The following is a 20,160-nucleotide window of genomic DNA, read 5'->3' as shown; positions in this document are numbered from 1 at the left end:
GTGGCGAGTCACTGGGCAGTTGGAAGGACAGTGGCGAGTCACTGGGCAGTTAGAAGGACAGTGGCGAGTCACTGGGCAGTTGGAAGGACGGTGGCGAGTCACTGGGCAGTTGGAAGGACGGTGGCGAGTCACTGGGCAGTTGGAAGGACAGTGGCGAGTCACTGGGCAGTTGAAGGACGGTGGCGGGTCACTGGGCAGTTGGAAGGACGGTGGCGAGTCACTGGGCAGTTGAAGGACGGTGGTGAGTCACTGGGCAGCTGAAAGACAGTGGTGAGTCACTGGGCAGTTGGAAGGACAGTGGGGAGTCACTGGGCAGTTGAAGGACGGTGGTAGGTCACTGGGCAGTTGGAAGGACAGTGGCGAGTCACTGGGCAGTTGAAGGACAGTGGTGAGTCACTGAGCTGTTGTAGGACAGTGGTGAGTCACTGGGCTGTTGTAGGACAGTGGTGAGTCACTGGGCTGTTGTAGGACAGTGGTGAGTCACTGGGCAGTTGTAGGACAGTGGTGAGTCACTGGGCAGTTGAAGGACAGTGGTGAGTCACTGGGCAGTTGGAAGGACAGTGGCGAGTCACTGGGCAGTTGAAGGACGGTGGCGGGTCACTGGGCTGTTGTAGGACGGTGGTGAGTCACTGAGCAGTTGGAAGCACAGTGGTGAGTCACTGGGCAGTTGGAAGGACAGTGGCGAGTCACTGGGCAGTTGGAAGGACAGTGGTGAGTCACTGGGCAGTTGAATATGGTGCTGATACCAACATTGCACAGCCAGATATATTTTTTAAGAAGCTTATGTTATCAATAGCTTTATTACTGAATCATCACTGAACCATTAAAAAAGCACATTAAATGGAAAAGAGAATGTTAAAATTCATCCTAACTCACACCCAAAACCTAGTCTGATTTTTCATTTGACTTTTTTGTGAAATAAAAACACAAAACTTCGTATTCTTCTTCTAGTTTCTTTCCTGCCAAAAACAACAATAAAAACTTGCTCCCTTCCTCGTACTGGTTGGAAATGTAACTGACCACAGTGGTAGCAACACTCCAAAATACTATTTTGATTGATTGAAAATAGGCTTTAAAGTTCTTTTCTTGTCCCCAGTCAACCCCAGGCCAGGTACAAGAATCATCTTTGACACATTTTTCCACTTCAAATGGAGAACAGGCTCTGCTGGACAGCAACATAACAAGTTAACTTAACCTGACCATTAGTGCAGCCAATAATCACTTAAAGTTTGTCCACAATTTCCAAAATAAATAAGATGAGCTGTGTGCTAAATGTTATCACCTCAGTCAGAAAATTTAATCTTGCCTCTTGTACAATCATTACTTGACATGTGTATTGAACTCCATTTCAGCAGGAGCAATTTAAAAGACAAAAATTAATGTATAGACAGGAATCTCTGTCTCTGCATCAGTCAATTTGACATGGTTTGTTAATTCTACGTAACTGTGACTAAAATCAATCCCGAATGAAAATTTCTAAAATTAACAGATAACACGTTTTGCTTCAACTACTGAATTAAATCGGGTTTCTAAATATTTAAAACACCCTTTTAAAAGTTGATCTTGCCCAACAGATGTATTTCTAATGTTCACAGTTTAAGTGGTTCTTAAATCTTTCACTACCAGCAAAAAAATTTCAGTAAACCCGTCTTGTTTTAAAGACAGATCAGTAGCTTGCACACAAGAGGGTGCCAGAGAGCTGCAAGTAACCATGGCTTACAGCCTTCCAATCTCTATTGCTTTCCATCAGTTCTCATCCTCTGATATATCCAAGTTCTCCCAGCTTTTCCAGTTCTGCGTTAATTTGGACGGGGAGGGTTTGGCATCTGTGAACACATTTCCTCAACGTTCAGCATGGAAGCAGGGACCATGCAAAACAAGCCGTGCAAGTGTTGAATAATTCTGTGAAAACTGACATGGTTAAGTGAAAATAAAACTCAAAAACTTAGAAAGTTTAGAAAAACAAATGCAAATTGGGAAGAAATGTATTTCTAAAAAATGTTTTAATTTTTTCCTCCAGATTCACTCACTAACAAGGCCCTTGCCACCCGTGACCAGGGATTTACAACTGGGAAACAGGACATTTGACTCAGCCCAGCCCAGCCTATATCCCCATTTACCCTCCATGTGGCCAAATACTTCAAATCACATTGCCCCCATATCCCTTCATCCACATATCTAATCTCATCTTCAATATTGATAGAGCTTCTGCCTCAATAACTTAACCTGGATGTGAATTTCACAGCTCTCCATGGCTATATTTTCCATTTCACTTGCCTGAACATGCATGGTCTGGTCCTCATCAGGTCTCACCTTGGGGTCTAAAATTCCTCCTAGTCACTTAGAGGTGCTTCTTCAAACTCCCAAATGCCTTCCACTCACAGCAATACTTCTGCTTCTGTCAATATGCTTAACCTCTCCTTTCACCTCCACTGTTGATGTGCTGGGGACAAGAGCAATCTCTCATTCACATTATTCTCTTTTAAATGGCCCTGATCTCCACTCCCTCAAGCTCAAGGGGCATAACAGGTTTCAGCATATTTGATGCACAACATTGATAATCAGATTTGGCTGGAGTACCTTGAGCCTCTTGCTCTATCCTTTGCCAAAACCACAACTAATCCAACTTCACCACAGGTTTCTTCCTCTGCTACCAGCCGTCATCTTAAATCCTTCTCCCTTGCCCCTTGCATCTTCAGCTCCAGAATCATGCTGGCTCAAAGGACACTGAAAATAATTTTTCACATACTTGATCGGTTAAGACTGAGCTGAACAATACAGTGCAAGCAGGAACATGTTGTGATAAAAGGCAGCATGGAAATCCACAGTGACCTTTTGTCACAGTAAAAGTTCCACAACACTTAACACAAGAAACACAGAACATATTTTCAGATGAGGGCTAAACTGAGAAGCCAACATGTGAACACAGCTACTGTAGAAGCAGGGGTTACTTTTGGTTTAGCACTACACAGTCAGTCGACATCGGTATACACTGAATTAAAAGACCACCTTCCTATGCTATGCATCTTTCTCAGATCTTACATGCTGTACTGTGTAGACCTCCCAGAATCAATTATAAAAGTTCTATTTCATGATAGGATAACAGATAAAATAGCAGACGAGAGGAAGTCACCAGTGCATTTTCTCTTCTTCTTCCTGGCACTTTCATCTGGCAACATGGCTTCTGCTAGCAAGATTCACAAATTAATATGTTCACATCGCATTTTACTCACTGACAGTCAGAAACACTAATTCTACTATGCAGGAACAAGTGCCTACAGCAAATGAAGTACTCGAAACATCGAATATAGAATGGTCTGAATAAACTACATCTATATGGAACACTATACCAGTTCAGACATACATTCAAATCATTGATCCCAATTTGATCCTTTAGGTATATAATTTTTTTGCTGTGATTTTGGGTGGAAGGAAAATCAAGAAATTAAAAATAAAGCCTTGCCTGTTCCAGATTTGCTGATCCAGGGATACCCTGCACTAGCTGAGAACTAACAACCGTCAAAACATTAGGAATAACCCAAACACAATGCACCAGTATAAATGCCAGATCTGCAATGCTGATCACAATTTTTAGGTTATATTATTTTACAGTAATATTCATGCACTGCACTATCACATCAAAACACTTCAGACAGTTATTTTTGGTACTGTGAAATAGCGTGGGCCAAATGTAATTATCCAATATTTTTCAGCAGTAATTTTGAAGTTAAGGCACATTGTTCTGTTCCTTAAGTGCAGATTCCATCTCATCCGCTTTGAATTTGTCAGCTGCAAAAACTGCAAACTTACACCCAAAAAAAACAATAATACTCCACAGAATTAGTTTCACAAAATTTAAGTCACCTACTTGATAATCCTTGTAAGTCTCTGACCTCTCCATGATGCTATTGGTGCATTGCAACATTCATATGAGCAGCAGCCAAGTCCACCAGAGGGAAAGTTAGAAAGGATAATACAAGAAGAAACATGGGAGGGGAGACAACAAAGTAAGATGGGTTAGTACAGTCGTGCAATATGCTGGATGCTTTAGACTTTCAAAGCTAAATTGTTATCCAGTTTGTTAGGATAATCACATAAATACCGCAAAACAAAGTTTACAAGTGACAGATCAGTTTCTAAATTGGTTAAGAAGCCTATGACTAAGAGAGCTGGATTTATGGCAGCAGTGTTCCTGAATCTGAATTTAATACGGCACTGACATAAAAGCAGGTCCACTTGATTAAATAACCACCTGAGTTTTCCATTATTTAATGACTGTCTTAGATACAAATCAAACCATAAACAAAACAAAGTGCAGACCTTTTCTTACTCAGAAACCCTTAAGAAGATAATGTAAAACTAAGTACAAGGTTTCAGTGCAAATTCTCTCAGTTAAATCAATATCCATTAGTCCTATTTAAAAGCAAGAGGTAGTTTGGCTGCAGTTTCAAATGTTGTCAACTCTATTCCAGCAAGACATTAGTTGTGGAGTCAAGTCCTTTGACAATCAAGGGAAGATGAAGGAGGAGGGGATTGACAAATTTAACACCATTGCCTTTTCGCTACTTCAGGCAAGTTTTTTTTAAAAAGTACCCTTACAAGTGGTTTTGCTCTGACAGCTAATTACCCCAGAACTTTATTCGTTTGATCTTGTAAAGTGGAATTTCCTGTGTATCTGCTCCTCAAAACCAGTGAAATCAAGAGGATAGAACAAATACACAGTATAAAAGAGGGAGGAAATTCAGAACGTAAATGCACTACTCCTGAATATTCTCACTCTTTCACATCCAGGTATTGATTCCGGCATCCAAAGGCATATACGCATATAGGCTAATTACAATACCTCTGCCTGTAGGTTAAGGAGCCGTCTACACAAATTTGATGCAATTTCGCTGGCTCAAAATGGACATAAAATTATGCCAAGAACTTTATTTGTAGCAGGAAAGTCATTTTTCTGCTGCTTTAATGCAAGTGAGGTTTTATTTTCTTATTCATCCTCAGACCTCTGCACTGTTTTTTCTATTTCTTTGAATGCAGTTTTATGGGATCAGTACAAGTGATACTAAAAATTCAAAAGCTTCCACGATTGCATGTTCTTAATCACACTGTGGAGGGTGTGCATGTTAGACAGCTTGAAAATTATCATACTGAAGCTTTCCCTGAGCCTGATTATTTACAGATATCCACTTGTTTACAACCATTTTTATGTTAATCACTTGGCAGGAAATAGGTGTGCAAATGAACATTGACAAAATGGAAACTGAACTGGACCAGCCATGTAGCTGTGGCTACAAGAGCAGGTCAGAGGCTGAGAATAACTCACCTCCTGACTCCCCAAAGCCTGTCCACCATCTACAAGGCACAAGGCAGGATTGTGATGAAATACTCTCCACTTGCCTGGATGAGTGCAGCTCCAAATACACTCAAGAAGCTTGACACCATTCAGGGCAAAGCAGCCTGCTCAATTGACACCCCATCCACCACCTTCAACATTCGCTCCCTCTACCACCGAGGCACAGTGGCTGCAGTGTGTACCACTGCAGCAACTCACCAAGGTTCCTTCGATAGCACCTTCCAAACCAGCAACCTCTGCCACCTAGAAGGACAAGGGCAGCAGATAGATGGGAACATCTGGAAGTTCCCCTCCAAGTCACTCACCATCCTGACTTGGAAATACATCGTCGTTCCTTCACTATCGCTGGGTCAAAATCCTGAAACTCCCTCCCTAACAGCACTGTGTGTGTACCCACACCACATGGACTGCAGCAGCTCAAGAAGGTAGCTCACCACCACCTTCTCAAGCGCAAGTAAGGATGGGCAATAAAAATGCTGGCCTAGCCAGTGACGCCCATGCCCCGTAAAAAGAATTTTTAAAATACGCAGCAGAACTGTACCAGTTTCAGTTCTGTTGAAGGGTCACGAAAACTCGAAACGTCAACTGTACTCTTCTTCGCCGATGCTGCCAGACCTGCTGAGATTTTCCAGGTATTTCTGTTTCTGTTTTTGTTTCAGATGCTGCTCCACTGCTCAAGCACTACAAAACTCATTCCGAGCTCCCAGTGCCACTTCAAAATCCGGTATAGCACAACAGGACAGATGAAGGGAAATGAGGTTAAAATCAGCTGCTTGGGTCAGAGCTAAAGTTAGGAAGTAGAATTGTCATTTGTTATCACAGTTGTGAAGGAGAAAAGCAACAACTGACAGACGTTTCTGTCAGCATGCCTTCAAGACAAAAATGTAGTATATTTGAACTGAACTGAGACCACTCTTTCTAGCATTTTCAATTTTTTAAAAAGAAATTTATTTTAATTTGTCTTGTTTAACCTAATGTTTAACTCTATATGGATGCCACGGCACTGTAACTTAATTAGTGAGTATATATTGGCTATCCTGCCAGAGTTCTCTGCAAGCTTTTAAGTTATATTCATTTCCATTGCCCTGTGTCAGTGTTTGATTCCCGTGACACAAGATCATAAGAAATAGGAACAGGAGTGGACCATACGGCCCCGTGAGCCTACTCGCATTGTTTAATGTGAGCAGCTCGGCTGTACATAAGGGGAGGAAGAGGGGAGGAAGAGCTATAGTGATAGGGGATTCACTGGTTAGGGGAACAGGCAGGCATTTCTGTGGCCATAGACATGACTCCAGGATGGCATAATGCCTCCTGGCGCCAGAGCCCAGCATGTCACAGAGCAGCTGTAGGAAATTCTTGTGGGGGAGGGTGATCAGCTAGAGGTCGTGGTCCACATTGGTATCAATGACTTAGGTAGGAAGGGGATGTGGTCCCACAGGCAGAATTTAGGGAGCTAGGTAGAAAATTAGCAAACAGGACATCATAATGTCGTAATCTCCGGATTGATCCCAGTGCCACAAGCCAGTGAGTACAGAAATAGGAGGGTAAGACAGACGAACGCGAGGCTGGAAATATGGTGCAGAAGGGAGGGCTTTAGATTCCTGGGACACAGGGACTGGCTCTGAAGGAGATGGCACCTGTACAAGCCAGACGGGTTGCTCCTGAACAGAGCCGGGACTGAATTCCTCGCGGCACATTTTGCTAGTGCTGTTGGGAGGGCTTAAAACGACCTCAGTAGGGGTGTGGGAACCAAAAAATAAGAGAGGAATACCAGCGTGCACAAAATACTGGGAGGGACAGGTAGCACTGGTATAGAGAATAGTATGTCAGGCTAAGGGAGAAAGTAATGAAATCTAAATCGGGGTCACTATGCATGTATGTGAATGTACGGAGCATAGTAACTAAGATTGGGGAGTTACAGGCACAGATTGCCATGTGGAAATACGATACTGTGGCAATAACAGAAACCTGGCTCAAGGAAGGGCAGGACTGGGTGTTAAATGTTCCAAGGTATTCAGAAGAGATAGGAAATGAAGGAAAGGAGATGAGGTAGAGGTATTGGTTAAGAAGAGCATTGCACTGCTGGAGAAAGAAGATGTCCCAGAGGGCTCAAGGGCAGAATCAATTTGGCTAGAGCTAAGGAACAAAAGGGGTGCAATTACATTGCTCGGTGTAGCCTATACACCGCCAAATAGTGAGAAAGACATAGAAGAACAAATCTGCAGGGAAATTACACAGAGATGCAGGCATTAGTTATAATGGGGGGGCTTTAATTACCCAATGTAAACTGGGATACTGGTAGTGTAAAAAGCAGAGAGGGGCAGAAGTTCCTAGACTATGTTCAGGAGAATTTTCTACAAGAGTGTGTGTGAAATCCTACAAGAAAAGGTGCACTGTTGGACCTGGTTCTTGGGAATGAGGTGTGCCAAGTAGATCAAGTGTCAGTTGGTGAACATTTATGAGACAGTGATCATCCCATCGCATGTTTTAGGTTGATGATAGAAAAGGACGATAGGCAATCCAGAGCAAAAAATAATTAACTGGACAAGAGCCGACTTCAATGGGGCAAGAATGGAGCTGGGCCAGATAGATTGGAACGAAAGATTGGCAGGAAAAACTGTAGCTGAACAATGGGCTACCTTCAAAAAAGAGTTGGTTTGGGCACAGTCAAGGTATATTCCATCAAAAGGGAAAGGTAAGACAAACAAATCCAGAGCTCCCTGGATGAAAAAAGAGATTGAAATTAAGATAAAGAAGAAAAAATGCACTTATGACAGGTGTCAGGTAGAAAATGCAATTGAGAACCAAGAGGAATAGAGAAGATTCAGAGGGTAGGTAAAAAATCATATTAGAGAAGCAAAGAGGGATCATGAGAAAAGACTGGCAGCAAACGTAAAGGGGAATCCCAAAGTTTTCTATAGGCATATAAATAATAAAGGCCGGTAAAAGGAGAAGTAGGGCCGATTAGGCATCTAAAAGGGAATTTACACATGGATGAAGGGGCCATGGTTGAGGTATTAAATGAATACTTTGCATCCATCTTTACCAAGGAGTTGGGTGCTACCCAGGCCAGGGTGACAGATGAGGAAACTCTCACTCGAAGAGTTCAAAATTGGTAAGGAGGAAATGTTGAACAGATTGTTGTTACTTAAAAGTGGACAAGGCATCGGGACCAGATGAGATGCATCCAAGGGTATTGAAAGAAGTGAGAGTAGAAATTGCAGGGCACTGGCCATAATCTTTCAGTCTTCCCTACACTCAGGGGTGCTGCCAGAGAACTGGAGGATTGCAAACATTACGCCCTTGTTCAAAAAAGGTTGTAAGGATAAGTCCAGCAATTACAGGCCAGTCAGTTTAACTTCAGAGGTGGGCAAGATTCTAGAGATAATTATTCGAGAAAGAATTAGTGGTCACATGGAAAAATATGAGTTGGTAAGGAAGAGCCAGCATGGGTTTCGAAAGGGGAAATCATGTTTAACTAACTCGTTAGAGTTTTTTTGAAGAGGTAACAGAAAAGATCAATGAGGGTAATGCTGTTGATGTGGTTTACATGGACTTTGAAAAGGCTTGTGACACAGTGTCACACGACCAACTTGTGAGAAAAGTTATTGCTCATGGAATAAAAGGGATGGTAGCGACATGGATACAAAATTGGCTGAAAAATAGGAAGCAGAGAGTAATGGTCAATGGATATTTTTCATGCTGGAAGAAGGTTTGTTGTGGAATTCCCCAGAGGTTAGTACTGGGACCCTTGCTTTCCTGATATATATTAATGATCTGGATCTTGGTATGCAAGGGGCAATTTCAAAGTTTTCGGATGATATGAAGCCTGGGAGTGTTGTGAACTGTGATGAGGATGGTGTAGAACTTCAAATGGACATAGACAAGTTGGTGGACTGGGCAGATAGGTAACAGATGAAGTTCAATGCAGAGAAGCGTGAGGTGATGCAGTTTGGTCAGAAGAACACAGACAGACAATATATAATAAGGGGTGAAATTTTGAAGGGGGTGCAGGACCATAAAGACTTGGGTGTATATGTGCATAGATCATTAAAGATGGCAGGACAGGTGGAAAGAGCAATTAATAAAGCATATAGTATCCTGGGCTTTATTAATAGGGGCATGGAATACAAGAGCAGGGAGATTATGCTGAATTTATATAAGACACTTGTTAGACCCCAGCTGGAATATTGTGTACTGTTCTGGGCACCACACTATAGGAAGGATGTGAACACACTGGAAAGAGTGCAGAAGAGGTTTACAAGAATGGTTCCAGGGATGAGAAACTTCAGCCATGAGTATAGATTGGAGATGTTGGGATTGTTCTTGGAGAGAAGGAGGCTAAGAGGAGATTTGATAGAGATGTTCAAAATCATGAGGAGGCTGGATGGAGTAAATAAGGCGACGCTGTTCCGACTTGTAAAATGATATAGAACGAGAGGGCACAGATTTAATGTGATTTGCTAAAGAAGCAAGTGTGACGTGAGGAAAAACTTTTTCACACAACGAGTGCTTCGGGTCTGGAATGCACTGCCCAGAAATGTGGTGGAGGCAGGTTCAATTGAGGCACTTAAGTGGACGTTAGATGATTATTTGAATAGAAACAGTGTGCAAGGATACGGGGAAAAGGCAGGGCTATGGCACTAGGTCATAATACTCATTTGGAGAGCCAGTGCAGACATGATGGGCCAAATGGCCTCCTTCTGTACCGTTAAGATTCTGTGAAAACGATCAAGGCTGAGCTTCGGCTTCAAGTCCACTTTCCTGCCTGCTCTCCATATCCCTTAATTCCCTGAGGGACCAATATATTCAATGATGCAGCATCTACAACCTTCTGGGGTAAGAATTCCAACGATCCATGACACGTAAATTTCAAGTTTCTACCAGCTCCTCTAGTTCAATTACTTAGTATACACTTATATAAATTTAGTCTTCACTCCCTAAATTTATTTATCTTGCTGTATGAAGAATGCCATGGATTGTGTATTGCTGCAATGTTTCTGATTGCTTTCATAATCTAGTCCCATTCCTCTGTACAGTCAAGATTGCAGCTTCTCCCCTCCCTTTAAATGGTGCCAAATAGCTGCTACTGGTTGAAGTGGAAACTGATTTAACAACATCCTGTAAAATGTGTGACCTAAGATATTCATGGCTTGAGAAGCTTCCCAAGAGTGCAAAAACAGTTGGACTAATTCTCCAGATTAATTTACCTTGTGTATTGATGGGCCTCATGGTAGACCCCTCGTTATTCAAGCATGTCCAAGCTGTAAGTGATTACATCATGTTCTGTGGGTCCTCTCACAACCGAAGAGTCCAAAGTAGAATCAGAACGGACATCCACTAAATTGGAGATTCGTGTTGTTTCCATTGGTGCTTGGGGAATTTATTCAGTGGCATCACCTATGGCCATGTCGGATGTTGGGTTTGCGTAGCTGGTCCTCAAAACATGCTGGACCACATTTCAATGCTTGCCTTCACATGGGCCGGTCAGCTGCAATGTCTTCCGAGGAGAGGTGGTCTGCTATGCAGGAGTCTTAAGGTTCTTTTTTAGGGTCTCCGTATAACATTTGTACTGACCACCTTGATGTTGTTCGCCCTGAGACAGTTCCCCAATAGAAGATCTGCTTGGGGTTCTGTAGTCATCCATGCAGGGAATATGGATACCATCTAAGTTGAATATTCTGGACGGTGATCTCCATGCTGTTGAGTTCAGCATGATGAAGAACCTAGTTGTTTTTATCCTTGTGATTTGATCCTACTATTGAATTCTCAAGATGGACCTGAAGTGTCTTTATTGGAAGCAGTCCAGAGTTTTGATGTCACGCCAAAAGCAGAGCCAGGATTCTGCACCATACAGCAGGGTGGTAATTAGGGCTTGATATTAGTCGTCAGCTTAATGCTATGATGCTTCCGGACATGATCATGGAGTTGGACAGAACTTGCTTTCGGAAACATCAGTACTGCCACCCCTAGAGAACACGCTACCAAGTTATATGGGTTTTTCTACAGCCTTGAAACCGGTGCCATCAACGGTTATGTCTGGTTCTTCATAGCATGTGCCCATTGCTAGCTGAACCATGACCTGGGAACTGAAGCCACTGGTTTGGAGACCAAAGTTTTTGGCAGCACTTGAGAATTTGTTTGCCATAGTCTGGATGCCTTCCTTGTTGTGGGTAGCGAAGGCAGAGTCATCTGCATACAGAAGCTTTCTGATTATCGCCTCTGTGACTTTGGTGGAGGGACACACTGAAGATCTTCCCTCAACAGAAACGAGTGTTGATGCCTCTGGTGGCTTCCTTAAGTATTGCAGCAAAGAAGAGATTGAAGGGAGTCACAACACATTCTTGTTTTGCACTGCTGGTTACCACAAAAGCACTGGACATCTTGCTACTGGCATAAGCATGTTCAACCATGCCATTGCAATAGGCACAGGATTTTGACAAACTTGTTTGGGCATCCTTGACTGGAGAGCAAGTGCCATAGACCAGGGCAACACACACTGTCAAAAGCTTTAGTTAAGTCTATGAACAGGACAGATAGATCCTGATGTTGCTCTCTGCACTTTTCTCGTAGTCGCCTTGCTGCAGGCACATATTGGCTGTCCCACAGTCAGCCTGAAAACCACACTGCGATTCTGAGAGGACACTGGGCTGAATTTTATGTGCCCCTGCTTGGCGTACTTTCAGCAGGGGATCATGTAAAATAGGTCAGGTAGCTAGTCCACCACCTTCCCACCAACCCCCACAATAAGGTGGGTGGGCGCCAAAATTGATCGCCTGCCTACCATTTGCAAATAAATAATTAAAAGTTATTTAGGTCATAACACTCTGCACGTGCCATAACACAATTGATGTGGGCCGGTGGGAGTAGGCAGCCAGTTTTTAAAAGCCTACATGAACAAAGGTGGGAAAGAAGGTGGGCGCCTTAGTCAGGGTGGTACCTCATTCAGGGGTGTCCTGCATGCACCCTGGGCATCCCTTCTTCCTTCCACACCACCTGCCCAACAGAATCTGGCCCCCAACCTCCTCTTCCCCTTCCCTGGGCTCTGGGATCTTTCATTATCCTAAAGTCACAGGACTTACCTTCTTGGGGCAACTATGCTTCTCTTCGGTCTCTTCCTGCAGTCCATGCAGCACTCACTACTGAGCATTTGCACTGCCAGGAGTGATGGGATTACAGCTCTGAAGGGCAGGACATCCTCCTGAGTGAGGGGCAGGAGTCGGACCTCCAAGGAACACCTCCAGTTGGGCAGCGGATAAATAGAGGGCGAGACTCAGAGCCTTCAATCATCTTCTGGGAGCGGAGACAGCTGGACCTGCGAGGGACATCTCTACTCAGGCAGCGGGCTGAGTTTAAAAAAACCCAGGAGTCACATCACAGGAAAACTAAGTTCATTGGTGTGCGAGAAGCTGCTTTTTGGGAGTGTGTTTAAATAGCTTAAAAGTAGAAAAACATATCAGTTATTAAGAAGTAGCTACTTGGATTTCAGCAAGGAACTCTAGCAATAGGTTAAAATCAAGTCAAAGTGAAATAAAGTAATAAAGTAAACCAAAGAAAGATAAAGTTAGCATAAGTGTAGTAAAGTTATGTTACTAGTAATCTATTCTACTCATTCTACTTACTCTAATTGAAATAAATAGTTTTTAGAGTTACAGGATGGTAGGTCAGCTCAGCTAAGTGAAATGTACATCCTGCAGTATATGTGAAGCTGTGAACGCACTGTGTGTCCCAGATAAACACATCTGTAAGAAGTGTCACCAGCCGCAGAAGCTCGAGCTTTGGGTTTCGGAACCTGAGCAGCGGCTGGAGTCACTGTTGTGCATCCGTGAGGCAGAGGACTCTGTAGATAACATGTTTAGGGAGGTGGTCACACTGCAGGTCAAAAGCGTACAGCCAGAGGGGGAATGAGTGTCCGCCAGGCAGTCTCGGAGAACCAGGCAGGTAGTGCAGGAGTCCCCTGAATCTATCCTGCTTGCTAATCAGTTTTCCATTTTGGATGCTGATGAGGGTGATGGTTCCTCTGGGAAGTGCAGCCAGAGCCAAGACTGTGGCACCACAGGTGGCTCAGCTGTACAATGGGAAAGGAAGAAGAATGGAAGAGCAATAGTGACAGGGGATTCCATAGTCAGGGGAGCAGACAGGCGTTTCTGTGGCAGTAAACATGACTCCAGGATGATGTGTTGCCCCTCTTGTGCCAGGGTCAAGGATGCCGTGGAGCAGCTGCAGGGCATCCTTTGGGGGGAGGAGGATCAGCCACAAGTCATGGTCCACATTGGTACCAATTACATAGATAGTAAGAGGGATGAGGTCCTGAAAGCAGGTTTCAGGGAGTTAGGAAGGAAATTAAAAAGGACTTCAAGAGCAGTAATCTCAGGATTACTCCCATTGCCATGTATTAGTGAGTATAGGAATAGGAGGATTGATTGATTAAATACATGGCTGGAGAATTGGTAGGAGGGAGGGCTCAGATTTCTGAGACATTGAGGTCCCATCTGGGGCAGATGGGACCTATACAAGCTGGACGGGTTACATATTAATAGGACTGGGACTGACATACTCACAGGGAGATTTGCAAGTGCTTTGGGGTGGGTTTAAACTAGCTTGTCAGGGGAGTGGGAACCTGAGGGGTGGCCCAAATCGGAAGAAAGTAAAGTTGATAACAGGAAGTAGTAGTGAAACAAGAAGGCCAGAGAAATAAAGCAGAGCATTGAGTATGCTTCGAATGCAGAATGATGTCAAAAGGATAAAATTAAGGGCACTCTACCTGAATGCATACAGCATTCGCAATAGGGTAGATGATCTAAAGGCACAAACAGAGGTAAAAGGGTATTGTATAATGCCATTACGGAAACATGGCTGCATGGTGACCAAGACTGGGAACTGAATATTCAAGGACATTCAACGTTTAGGAAAGAGAGACAAGAGAAAGGAGATGGTGTTGCACTGATAATAAAGGATGGGATCAGTGCATTAGTAATGGAGGGATCTCAGATCGGAGGAACAATGTGTGGAGTCTAAAACAAAAATAAAAATACCTGGATATTTTGCTTTTATTATAATGTGTGAAATCTGTTTGGGTGGAGCTAAGAAATAGCAAAGGGCAGCAGACATTGGTTGGAGTTGTTTATGGACCACCAAATAATAATGGTAATGTGGGGCAAGGTATTGATCAGGAGATGAGAGAAGCATGTAGCACAGGCAATGCAGTAGTCATGGGTGGCTTCAATCTGCATATAGACTGGGTAAACAAATTGAGCACTAATGCTATGGAAGACAAGTTTCTGGAGCGTGTTAGGGATGGGTTTTTAAAGCAGTATGTTGAGGAGCCAATGAGAGGACAGGCTATTTTAGATCTAGTATTATGTAATGAAAAAGGGCTAATTAATCATCTTGTTGTAAATAGAATTTTACATTATGTTTGAAAGTGAGGTAGCTCACTCTGAAGCAAGGGTGTTAAAGTTGAATAAAGGAAATTATGAAGGCATGAGGGACAAATTGGCTGAGGGGAAACTATATTAAAAGGTATGACTGTACATAGGCAATGGTAGTCTTCAAAGAACTATTACATAGCTTAAAACACCTGTACATTCCTTGCAGGTGCATAAACCCCCCGCCCCAAAAAAAAGCCAGTCAACTGTGGCTGACAAAGGAAGCTAAGGATTGTATAAGATTAAAACAAAAGGCTTATAAAGTTGCCAGAAGTTGCAGTAAACCTGAGGATTGGGAGGGTTTTAGAATACAGCAAAGGAAGACCAAGAAAGGGAGAATAGAATATGAATGCAGTCTAGCAAAAAACACAAAAACGGACTGTAAAAGCTTCCCTAGGTCTGTAAAAAGGAAGCGTTTGGCTAAGGCAATGTGGGTCCTTTGCAGGCAGAGTCAGGAGGATTTATTATGGGGAATAGAGAAATGGCAGAGAAGCTAAAAGGTCATTTTTGTGTCTGTTTTCACTGAGGAAGATACAGGAAATCTCCAGAGTTAGAGATCCAAGGGACTAGGGAGAATGAGGAGTTGAAGGAAATTAGTATAAGTAAGAAGGTTGTATTGGAGAAATGAATGGGACTGAAAGTTGATAAGTCCCTGGGACCTGATATTCTGCATCTCAGAATGTTGAAAGAGGTTGCTATAAAGATAGTGGATGCATTGGTGATCATTTTCCAAAATTCTATAGATTCTGGAATGGTTCCTGAAGATTAGAAGGTAGTAAATGTCACCCCACTATTTAAGAAGGGAGGAAGAGAGAAAACAGGGAATTACAGACCTGTTAATCTTACATCAGTAGTAGGGAAAATGCTAGAATCTATTATAAAGGATGTGATAAATGAATACTTGGAAAATCATAATGTGATTGGGCATAGCATGGATTTACAAACGGGAAATCATGTTTGACGAACTTATTGGGAGTTTTTTGAGGATGTTACTAAAAAAATTGATAAAGGAGTTGATGTAGTGTGCTTGGATTTTCAAAAGGCTTTTGATAAAGTCCCCCACATGAGGTTGATTGGCAAAATTAAAGCACATGGGATAGGAGACAATGTACTGGCATAGACTAAGGATTGGCTAACAGGCAGAAAACAGAGAGTAGGAATAAACGGGTCATTCTCGTGTTGACAGGCTGTGACTAGTGGGGTACCACAAGGATCAGAACATGGGCCCCAACTGTTCACAGTATATATCAATGATTTGGACGTGGGAACCAAATGTAATATTTCCAAGTTTGCGGATGATACCAAGCTAGACAGGAATGTGTGTTGTTCGGAAGATGTAAAGCAGCTATAGAAGGATTTGGACAGACTTAGTGAGTGGGCAAGAACATGGAAGATGGAATATAATGTGGAAACATGTGAGGTTATCCACTTTGCTAGAAGGAGCAGATATGCAGAGAATTTCTTAAATGGTAAGAGATTGGAAAGTCTAGATGTACAACGGGACCTAGGTGTCCTTGTTCATAAGTCACTGAAAGCTAACATGCAGGTGCAGCAAGCTATTAAGTAGGCTAATGGAATGTTAACCTTTATCGCAAGAGGATTTGAGTACAGGAGTAGTGAAGTCTTGCTTCAATTGTATAGGAGTTTGCTAAGACCACATCTGGAGTACTGTGTGCAGTTTTGGTCCCCTTGCCTCAAGGATATTATTGCCTTAGAGGGAATGCAACAAAGGTTCATCAGACTTGTTCCAGGGATGGTGGGACTGTCTTATGAAGACAGATTGGAGAAACCGGACCTGTACTCTCTAGAGTTTTGAAGAATGAGAGGTGATCTCATTGAATCCTACAGAATACTTAAAGGAATAAAGAGGGTAGATGCAGGTAAGATGTTTCCACTGGTGGGTGAGTCCAGAAGCAGTGGACACAATTTCAAAATAAGGAGGAAGTCACTTTAGACCGAGATGAAGAGAAATTTCTTTACTCAGGGGGGTTGTGAATGTTTGGAGTTCTCTACCCCAAAGGGCCAAGGTAGCTCAGTCATCGAGTATGTTTAAGGTAGAGATTGATAGATTTCTGATTAGCAATAACATTAAAAGTTATGGGGAAAGTGTGGATAAAAGGCGTTGAAGTGTCCAATCAGCCATGATCATATTGAATGGCGGAGTAGGCTCAACAGGCTGAACGATCTTCTCCTGCTCCTATGTTCCTAAATCCCACTGTTCAGCAATTTAGCCTGCCTGCAACGTGTTTATGGCTGCAGGTCAGGCTGTATCAAAGCGAGTTGGTTTCTGGACGACTTTGCTTCTGGGGCAGGGGCAAGCAGTCTGCCCCCCACCCCTGCCCACCCATGAAATGCAGCCCGTGATCTACAAGGCTGTCCAGTAGACAGTTTAATAAGACCCTGTGAGGATCTTTCATGCAATTGAGAGATGACTTATTGCTCAATAATTGCCACATACATTTTTGGATTCTTTCAGCTTCCAAATGCTGACATAGTCTGTGGAACAGCCACAAGATGGCTGAACCAATCAAGGATAATCACAGAAAACCCACTTAGCATCCATGAAAAAAATTCTTTCATTGGCCTAGTTTCTATCCTTCACATACCTCCCTACTGTTCCCTGAAACATGTAAACCAGGAAAGTACAGTTCTATCAACTTTGAAGCAAAAGATGGATAAATTAGACAAAGCAGGAGGCAGCCATTCAAACCTTTTATGCTCACAGTTAAACTCAGACTTTTTAATCACTTGAGCATTAAATTTGCACTAAGATGCATTTTAAAAATATAAAGTAATTTTCTACCCATCCCTTCCTTAAGAGTAATTAAAGAAAGTAGTAATAAAATAAAAAGTACAGCACTGCTTCTCAATCTTGAAACACAATTCCTGATAGAACGTGGACTGCATAAGAAACTAAATTAAAAAGGGCAGCAGTGGGAAACACAGCATCTGCCTCTTTATGGCTGGCAGTCAAAGCCAACCAGGAATTGGAAGTGGATCCAGGAAAAGTGGCCAAAAGACTTATACGAACATACAAATTAAGAGTAGGAGTAGACCATTCAGCCCCTCAAGCCTGCTCCACCATTCAATAAGATCATGGCTGATCTGATTGTGGCCTCAACTCCACATTCCACTTGCCTCCTATAAACTTTGACTGGTCTTCTATCCAGCTTCCACCCCATTAAACAGCATAAATTTCACCACATTTCTACTTCTCTTTAGTTCTGAAGAGTCGTATGAACTCGAAACGTTAACTCTGTCTTTCTCCCCACAGATGCTGTCAGGCCTGCTGAGCTTTTCCAGCATTTTTTGTTTTTGCTTCAGATTTCCAACATCCACAGTATTTTGCCTTTAACTTTGACTCCCTTGTTAGTCAAGAATCTGTCTACTTCTGCCTTAAAAATATTCATTGTCTCTGCCTCCACCGTTCTTTGGGGAAGAGTTCTAAAAGATTCACGGCCCTCAGAGAAAAAATCTTTTCACGTGGATTGAAAGTAGAAATGTATCGACACACAGGATTTGGGGAGGAGTTCCAATGCAGAGTGGAAAGGTAGTTGAAGATTCTATCACTGATGCCACAGCTGAGAAGGAGAACATGCAAAAGGGTGGAAAATATGATGGTATGAGCATGACAAATTTATAAAGATTGGAGGAGCAAAGCCATTTCAAGATTTAAAGATTAGGATAAAGAATTTGAATGTAATACATTGGGGCAACAGTTACTGGATATCAATTAGGATCGAAGGGATTGGTGGGGAAATGGTGCAGAGTTCTGATTAGCTGGAGATTATATAGATTTGGGAGACTAGCATGAAATTCCAGGACTAAATCCTTGGTCCTCTTATTGCTCCTCAGACACATCTAAATGAAACAGAAAAGGTAGATAAGAGTAATGTAGCAGACGTAATATATTGGGTTTTCAAAAAGCTTACAATAAGGTATTGCACAGTAGACTCAAGTCTAAGGTCAGAACATGTGGAGTCGGGGCACAAGTAGCAGAATGGATAAAAGGTTGGATACTAAACAGAATGCTAAAAATGGGTTAAATTGACAATTCAACTTGACAATGTCTCAAATTCAGAGACACAGCAGGGCTAGCCACGCCAGGAGTCAGTCTGTGGGTTAGAGCCTGCATCCCGAAACAAAAATCAAGGTGTGACATCACATGGAAGCAGGTAGGTGATTGGCTAGTGAGTATTTCCTACTTATTTTATCCAAACTGGGGAATTTCAGTCAGTAGAACATTGAATGGAATATAAGCAGAAACAAAACTAGGTTTTAACTTTTTAAAAATAAGAAAATAATTAATTAATTAGTTAATTAAAATGAAATAAAGAAGGCTGGGCAAGCGATATGTTGTGGCTGCACTATTTGGGAAATCATGGACTTCAATGTGTACAAGTTGACCACATCTGCAGTCAGTGTCTGTAGCTCGAGGAATTTTGGCTCAGAGTCATTGAGCTGGAGGCCGACTATAGACACCGTGATGCATCAGGAAGGGGGAAATTTATCTGAAAAATTTTATTCCCAAAGGCAGTCACACCTCTTAGGCTAGGGCCATCTGATTTTCTCAGTGGTCAGGGATAAGAGGTGTGACTGTGAGTGAGGCAGGTATGGGGACCCAGAAGGTAGAAGAAGTGAAGGAGCCTCAGCCTTTTCAACTGTGCAACAGGAGGTTTGAGTTTTGTGCAAATTGTATGGAGGAGGGCAGGTGGATGAGCAAACTGGTCATGGCACCATGATACAGGAAGCTATTATGAACATACCAACATACAGATGAACAAGGAGCAGATGGTAGCCATTCAGCCCCTTGAGCCTGCTCCACCATTTAATAAGACCATTGTTGATCCGATAGTAACCTGAAATCTGCATTCCACCTACATATCACCCCCTTGCTTATCAAGAATCTATCCACCTCTGCCTTAAAATATTCAAAAACTCTGCTTCCACCACCTTCTCAGGAAGAGAGTTCCAAAGATTCACAACCTTCTGAGTGAAAATATTTTGCCTCATCTCTGTTTTAAATGGACAGCCCCTTATTTTTAAACAGTGATCCCTAGTTCCAGATTCTACCACAAGAGGAAACATCTTCTCCACATTCAACCTGTCAAGACCCCTCAGGATCTCTTATGTTTCAATCAAGTTGCCTTTTACTCTTCTAAACTCCAGCGATTACAAGCAGAGTCTGTCCAACCTTTCCTCATAAGACAACTCATCCATTCCAGGTATTAGTCTGGTAAACTTCTCTGAACTGCTTCCAACGCATTTACATCCTTCCTTAAATAAGCTGACCAATACTGTACTCCAAATGTGGTCTCTCTCGTGCCCTGTACGACTAAAGCATAACCTCCCTGCCTTTGTATTCAATGTATTCGTAAT

General features: G+C 42.6%; 1 protein-coding gene across 13 annotated transcripts in view; it reads right to left on the bottom strand.

Annotated features, from left to right (window-relative positions):
* Positions 1–20,160, bottom strand: part of osbpl8 (oxysterol binding protein-like 8) — a 282,603-nt gene that overhangs the window by 156,334 nt on the left and 106,109 nt on the right. For 6 of the 13 annotated variants that reach the window (XM_041215495.1, XM_041215498.1, XM_041215500.1 and 3 more), the window contains 2 exons: positions 3,869–3,905; positions 3,134–3,184 (listed from right to left, as the gene is read on the bottom strand). The exons of 2 other annotated variants lie outside the window; for them this stretch is intronic. In XM_041215495.1, coding sequence (XP_041071429.1) covers positions 3,134–3,184; positions 3,869–3,905 — 88 coding nt within the window. Of the gene's footprint in view, positions 1–3,133; positions 3,185–3,868; positions 3,906–10,563; positions 10,601–20,160 lie in introns of those variants that run through there. 5 more of the 13 variants (XM_041215497.1, XM_041215501.1, XM_041215505.1 and 2 more) reach the window with 2 other exon arrangements.

The sequence above is a fragment of the Carcharodon carcharias genome, chromosome 21 (genome assembly GCF_017639515.1).
Source record: "Carcharodon carcharias isolate sCarCar2 chromosome 21, sCarCar2.pri, whole genome shotgun sequence".
Classification (NCBI taxonomy): domain Eukaryota; kingdom Metazoa; phylum Chordata; class Chondrichthyes; order Lamniformes; family Lamnidae; genus Carcharodon; species Carcharodon carcharias.
Note: the sequence above shows the minus strand (reverse complement) of the source record. Positions and strands in the feature narration are given on the sequence as shown.